We start from the raw sequence: 7,045 nt of genomic DNA, 5'->3' as shown, positions 1-7,045 counted from the left end.
GTAGGCCATCCAGTTATTTTAGCCGGGCCGGCTAAAATGATTGGTCGTGCTTTTTACAGCGCTACGGCTTCCAGAGGTTAATTTTTGTATGTATTTATTTTCAAAGCATTTAATATATTCATTGCTATCGGGATGTTAAGAGCATTCCATGGAATATAACAAAGTGTTTTCTGAAATAAATTACATACCCCATTGAATTATGACTGAAGATTGTCAGCCGTCTTCCTCTCCCTTGTTGTTCCTCGATACGTAAAGGCTGCAGCACCGTTGACAACTTCTCTCTACATATCAAACATACCGGTAAACCAGCATCGTTTGCTGTGAAAGCATATAACTCTGTCCATGCAGAATTAAATCCTGGGTTCCTCCGGTACTTTTCTTTTGATTTATCCATAGTTCGATCATCGAGCCGGGGGTCAGGTTATTCACCCGCAGGAAGAGGCGCTAGTGCGGGACCGTAGCAGGATGTGACGCATATTTTAGTTGACCTAATTAAAACCGTTTTGTTTTTTATTTATGTGTCACAGTATCACCTCAAAATACAAGACCAATTCAACCATGCAACAAAATATAAATAGTCCTACAAATACTTTTTATTTTATTTCCTTCTTTTTGTCGAAGCTCAAGGGAGCCAGAGCAGAGGGCTTAAAGGGCCGCATGCGGCCCGTGGGTTGCCGACCCCTGGTATAGTTCAATATTACTTGACAATAAATATTGTTTTTGAATTGTACTTTCTTTATTTGATTGGCAGTCAGTTGTTGATTACATGCAGACGTTGATAAAGCTGCAGGCTACTTCAATATANNTATATCACACTAATTCATAAAACAACTTAGACATTTTTATGTTCCGGACCTTTGCATGGGGAGATTTTCTCTAACTAGACCTCGTTGAATTTTAGTTGAATACCCCTGGTATAGAGGGTTGTTGTAGAGGAAGCAATGACGGAATGTCATCCAAAGCCAATAGGGTGCATCCGTGTTACATCCCAGAGGATGGTGACCAAGCGTAAACGGCGTTTTTATTCCTTCTAAACGTTTTTTTTTGTAGTTTTATTTTGAAATGCATTCCTGATGCTGGTCTTTCCCCTGGCTCTAATCGTGGCACTGCATCCCTGACTGATGCTGTGCCATCTTCATCTGAATTGCTTTGCCCTCTGGAGAACCCCACAAACAGTGTTGCTCAAGTGTACTGAATACTAAACTGTTCATTTCCCTTCTGCGTTCGTCTCCAGTGAAGCGGGCCAGAGACGGACAGGAGGCGGGGAGGTCTGGCACCGAGCCACAGAAGAAGAGGCAGAGGGAGGAGAAGAAAACCGAACAGGATGGTTCCCGGATTTCGGCCCATTTACACAGGTTAGAGATCACCCAAGCAAACATATTTGTTTAAAGCAATCAGACTTAGGAGAAGGGCACTTTGACTATGCAGAACATTTAAAATACTAAATCAAATCTGCAAAACACCAACTGGAAAAAAAAGGTGTTCAAAGATGCAAAGCAACTCTCTGCAGCTCTCCCTTTGGCAACATCCGCTGTGTCAACTGGGATCCCTTTTATAGAGAGATGCCCCAGCACTGCTTTCTTCCCATCTGTTACCAGGTTTATGAAGCTGCCTTTGTTTGTGAATATCGTCAACATGTATTGCTCGAGCTTTTGACTTGTGATAGCTTTTAAATCCCCATAATGGTCTTCCTTTGTTCCCTCTTTGTTTTTGTGCTTCTTCCTTTCAGTCCATCAGAGCCGTCAGTGATGGACAGACTGTTAGCTCTGGAGAAGCAGGTGATGAACGGCGGAGACAAAGATAAACCCGACGATTCTCGCAAGGAGATCCAGGTGAGCTCATCTACACCAAAACTTGAGTTTATCACCCTGGGTGTCGTGTTGCCCTGCATAAAATGGCTTTAAATGACGCATATCTGCACCTAGTGTTCTCTCTGTGTGGTTCACCAGATGCTGTCAGACCTTTACACTGATCAGTTGACTCTTCTTCAGGGATATTTGATAGCCAACTGTTTTTGTTTTTGCAGGCGCTCAAAGAGAAGCAGAGGGAGTTGGAGAGCAAGGCCATGCTGTACAATCAGGTGCTCGGTGAATTATCCGGAGTCAAACGGGAGTCGGCCTTCAAGAATAGCTTGGCTCCTCTGCAGAGGAAACAGTCGACTGCCTCTAAAGGCATCAAGCAGCAGGCCGTGGTCAAGCCCCTACAAGGTCAGAGGGAGCTCCTGGGGGGTAATGACCTGTTGCCACACTTATAAGAGTAGTAGGAAGTATAATAAGAGTGTAATCTAATGGGGATGAATGCGAAAAGTCACCATGTTAAGACTATAGATGTATTAAATACACTTCTCCCCCAAAATGACCAGATGCATATCATTTTTAAAGGTTACACATTAGTGCTAATTTAAGGGGTGACGTGTCTTTTTTTGTAATCCCCTTCAAAGAGGTTTTGCTCGAGAAATGACCTTGTAAAATCTATTCTCAGGTTTTGTCATCTTTCTGTTTCACTTAAGATTAGTCACTCACTAATGTTGAATCACTGGAGTTATTGATGAGCTGTAACGTGACACAAGACAACAATATTCAAGCCAGAAAACGTATCCAATGACGATGAGGAGGAATTCTTTTTAAACCCCTCAGCTGCTTGGAGAGTGAGATGGATACGGTGATGCCCGTCCCACACCTTTGGCTCCTAAATGGCAGTAGTCCCCAAACGAACATTAACATTTAACAGTTTTAAAGCCAACATTGTTGGAAAAGTGTTTTTTTCTTTCACTGTTCACAGATAATTGTGTAGCTTTAATTAATTTCTTGTAGTTTCCTCCCTATCAGTGTCCCAGCTCCTGCCACTTCAGACGAGTGCAGTCGTCAAAAAACAGTCCGTCTGCGCCAAGAAGAAAGAGAAGAAGCTCTTCGACCAGGTTGAGGTCAGCATCCGAGCGTCACTCTGCTGCGCTTATTAGCTTGACACATCAGCAACAACTGACGTAGCTTATTAGGTTCCATTTTGTTTTCTGACTGGACAGACATTACAAGATCTCCAATGTATTAGGTCTAAATTATTTAAAATGCCAATTGTCAAGTGTTCAAAATAACTTTTATAATTTATTTATCTCTTGTCCTTCAGCCTCCAGAGGGTAAGGAGAACTTCATAGAGAAAGGCTGGGAGTCCCAAATCGACACATCTGTGCTGGATATCTCCAAACATAAAATCCTGCAGATTCTGAACAGCGGCTCGCTCAAAGAGCTGAAGGGTCTGCAGCTGATCGGAGACAAGAAGGCCAAGCTCATCCTGGGCTGGAGGGAGATCCATGGCCAATTCAAAAAGGTTTGTAGAGAAAATGTGGAGCTACAACTGGTTCTACAATACCTCATACTTAAAGTGGACATATCATGCTATATTTGAATAATATATTGTAGGGCCATACCTATATAAAACATGTCTGCAAAGTTTTTTTTTCAAAATACCAAACAGATCATGCATTTTAGCCATGCCTCATTTCACTCTATTTGCTCTTTTTTTAGCCCTGTTTTTGCAAGGGCTGAATCTGAGAAGTCTTCTTCGCTGCTTTTGAGGCAGACTACAGCGCCACCTACAGGCCTGGCATATGTACTACAGCGCTTTTGAACGGCAATAGCCGTGGCTGTCTCCTCCTGATAGGTGGAGAGTTGCCCATATAGGCGGAGCTCCTCGTTTCTGACGTCGATATTTCAAGTCTGTATCAGATCCGTTGCAGCCCTGTTTTTAGAAATTTGGGTATGGAGGAAATGAGAAGGTTGTGTTTTCTGACACTTGGTGAGTTCCCTGACACACCGGGGACACATTCATGTATAAAAGACGTACAAGAGTGCATTTTGCATGATAGGTCCCCTTTAAGTATTTCTTCTGATTTCAGCTTTTCACTTATACGTGTTGACTTTATGTACGTTTTTTTTGCAGTTGGACGATTTGATAAAAGTTGAGGGTATGACAGGAAAGAGATATCCCTCTTTCATGAAGGTAAGCCAAGTCTTCAGTGCAATATTTTAATTTTTATAACATGTATTTCTTTTTAAAATACATATACATTTCATGACTATAAGTCCCAACAGGTCAACTCTGTCAGTATTTGCCTTGCCAGGGCTTATTGAAGTCAGTAGTTGCCTTGTGGAGCCATTTTCAACCCATGAAATGCAATTGTTTTGCTTTTATAATACATTTTATAAGAAATAAAAATATTGGGTTATCCCATAGCAGAGTGGATAGGGCTCTAAACACATTGATGCTAATGTGGTTATCTTTTGGCCGGACCAATTGCTGCAAGTCATGTTTCCTCTATATTTCCTTTCTCACTATGGCATAACAAGGCCTAAATAAATCTTGTCTGGTTTTAAAACATTTAACTTAATTGTATAAGTCATTGATGGCTAGGTCGCACTATTTCCCCTCTCTCTCAAATGAGGGCCTAGGCCCCTTGTCATGTCTCCGATATCTGTTTTTTATGTTTGTTCTTTTAATCTGTCTGTATCTTTTTAAATGCCTTTGTGATGTGCTGCAACCCATTTTCCCCTCGGGGACAAATAAACGAATACTACTACGTAACTGAAACACATTTTTAAAGTGTGCTACTTGACTTAAAACAATAAAGGTAATGCAAATGTTGGCGTTCTGAGATGGTGAATATTGTATCTGAATGCTTGGGCAGATTTTTTAGGGATGATCTTGTTTTTTGTCCGTTCTAATTTCTATTTTTTCATTTCTCTTTTTCTTTCCAGGCAAACATTTTGAGTGTCATGGGATATTGATTTTTCAACTTTTTTATTTTTAATAATATACCCTTGTCTATTGTATATAATCCTTTATCTGGCGAGTTTTTTTTTTGTGTGATATTTTTGTAGTTACTACAGTGTTCCAGCTGATGGCGCAATCCTGCTTTGTAATAAACCCATCACGTGACCCTGAATATTTGAGTGTTTATTTCATGATCATCAATAAATCAGAAGGTCACTCTCACATATGACCTAAGTAGTTGGCTCCTATTTCCGGTTTGATAACCTAATAGTGCTATTTTTTTACTGGAAGACCGGTTTTTATCATCATCGGATGTGATCCCAGCACCAGGGCATAAATACTCACTCAGAAACAGCGGTTGAATTTTTTGTGAGGTTAGGGGGAAACTATAATCCAGCCTCCGCCTCCTTCTCCCACAGCACGTAGTCTGTCAGATTTCACACACACACACACACACACACACACACACACACACACACACACACACACACACACACACACACACACACACACACACACACACACACACACTCCTCTCCTCCAGCCCGCCGTCCATCCATCCATCCCGCACACTGCGCTGGATCCAGGCTCCACACCACCGCTTCTCCTGCTTGCACACATAATATATCGGAATTTACACAAACGGCTCACCTTTGCTCACGCATCGTGGTTAAAAGATGTGTTTTTTCCGCGTCTGCTGATTTTTACACCTGACAACAACAATGCGTAAACCCTGCACGCTCCGGCTGTTTTGAGATTGGATTAAAAAGGTCAGTGTGATTTATGTTCCTTTTTCCTCCCCCGTTTCAATGTGTAGGTGTAAAACGCTTACTAAGAAGTCTGAATGCATAAACCCGATGCACGCTGCTTGTTTTGTTTTTTCTGCTTATCATGGCAATTTAGCCAGTGAATTCAAAGACGGGCATCAGGCTAATTAATCCCCCCTCCTCTTCCTCCTTTACTCTATCAGAGTATTTCTCCTTTGTCCTCATCCTCTTTTGCTATTTTACCTTTTGTTTGGTACCGGCAACCATATGCATTTTAGCGCCTGTGTACACATGATGAAATAATGTTATGTACACACCTGCACGGAGAGCCCTGCTGCTGCCTTTGTGCAGCTCGTCTCATTGTGAACTGCTTTCATTGTTACTTGAAGAACACGGTCTGCTTTATTATATAAGGCCTGATTTACAGGCGGACATGCGTGTCTTTTGTGTTTACCTGGTATTTATTTGAAAGTAAAACTTGATCGAGCATTTTTATCTAAAGTCTATAGGTGGATTTTAAATAGCCTTATAATGATATTTAGCCTGGATCCAAACTCTAAATAAGCTAAACCTAAATCATACTTTAGGGACTGTATGAAAGTATTTGGAGGGAGACTGATGGGAAGAATGTTCACTATTTTAACACGTTTGACCTTTCCAAGCATCATTTTTTTTATTTGGATCTCCCTTTGACTTACAAAATGAAGCAGCCTCCCCAATATCTGAATAAATAACATTTCATAGAAACATTTAAGATTTTTTATTTAAAAGTGATCCACTGATTTAGCATTGTACTTAGTCTTTTTTGTTTTCACTAATTTGCCTTTTTCAAGACGTGGCATCTACATTACCCACAATGCTAGTGGGCTGCCATCAGTTTGATTGGAAATCTGGTTTGTTATTCTAGTATCAGCTAATGCAGATTCCTCACAGCTCCCTCTGGAAGCCACAAAATGGGGTTTGCAAATGTTTATACAAATAGTGTTATTCCCCAAGACCTGTAAACAGGGTAATGATTCTATTTGTGGTGTTGAAAACCTTTTATATTAGCTCTTGTCCAAATTATCACACAACAACCTTTTTAACAAATATTCAAGCCATTCTTTATTCTGGTGCCTACTGTAGAGACAGTCACTGTCGATGAAACATTTATAAGTTATATGAACCCTTTCATGCATGAATTATGAAAACCTCAGTCAGGATTTTTTACCAAGTGTTTTTATTGCTCTCGGGGCATGAAAAACAAGATTTTAACTTTAGGTTGTTATTTATCTAGTTTTTTCAAATTTAGAAAACATTTATGTATGTGTCCACTCAGGTGGACAGTATTTGTTAAAGTTTCTACATTTAGAAAAAATGATAAAGATGTGCAAAATTAAAATTACATTATAATAACATAAGTATATTGATTTACGGCCCAAAGAGATATTGCAAATGAAGTGTTTTCAAAAACAACAGTAGCAGTAACAGTAGGAATTGTAGTTGAAATATAGCCAGTGATGCATGACGTC

The 7,045-nt window shown here is 40.4% G+C and overlaps 1 protein-coding gene across 2 annotated transcripts in view; it reads left to right on the top strand.

Moving 5' to 3' along the window:
- kif22 (kinesin family member 22) overlaps positions 1-4,939 on the top strand; it is a 9,899-nt gene extending 4,960 nt beyond the window's left edge. For both annotated transcript variants that reach the window (XM_010780147.1, XM_010780146.1), the window contains exons 7-13: positions 1,235-1,355; positions 1,730-1,832; positions 2,027-2,207; positions 2,829-2,923; positions 3,124-3,324; positions 3,937-3,996; positions 4,752-4,939. In XM_010780147.1, the coding sequence (XP_010778449.1) occupies positions 1,235-1,355; positions 1,730-1,832; positions 2,027-2,207; positions 2,829-2,923; positions 3,124-3,324; positions 3,937-3,996; positions 4,752-4,781 (791 nt within the window). In that variant the 3' untranslated portion in view covers positions 4,782-4,939. The remainder of the gene's footprint in view (positions 1-1,234; positions 1,356-1,729; positions 1,833-2,026; positions 2,208-2,828; positions 2,924-3,123; positions 3,325-3,936; positions 3,997-4,751) is intronic.
- Positions 4,940-7,045: the final 2,106 nt, after the last annotated feature.

The sequence above is a fragment of the Notothenia coriiceps genome, unplaced genomic scaffold (assembly GCF_000735185.1).
Source record: "Notothenia coriiceps isolate Sejong01 unplaced genomic scaffold, NC01 NC01_scaffold00021379, whole genome shotgun sequence".
Taxonomy (NCBI): domain Eukaryota; kingdom Metazoa; phylum Chordata; class Actinopteri; order Perciformes; family Nototheniidae; genus Notothenia; species Notothenia coriiceps.
Note: the sequence above shows the minus strand (reverse complement) of the source record. Positions and strands in the feature narration are given on the sequence as shown.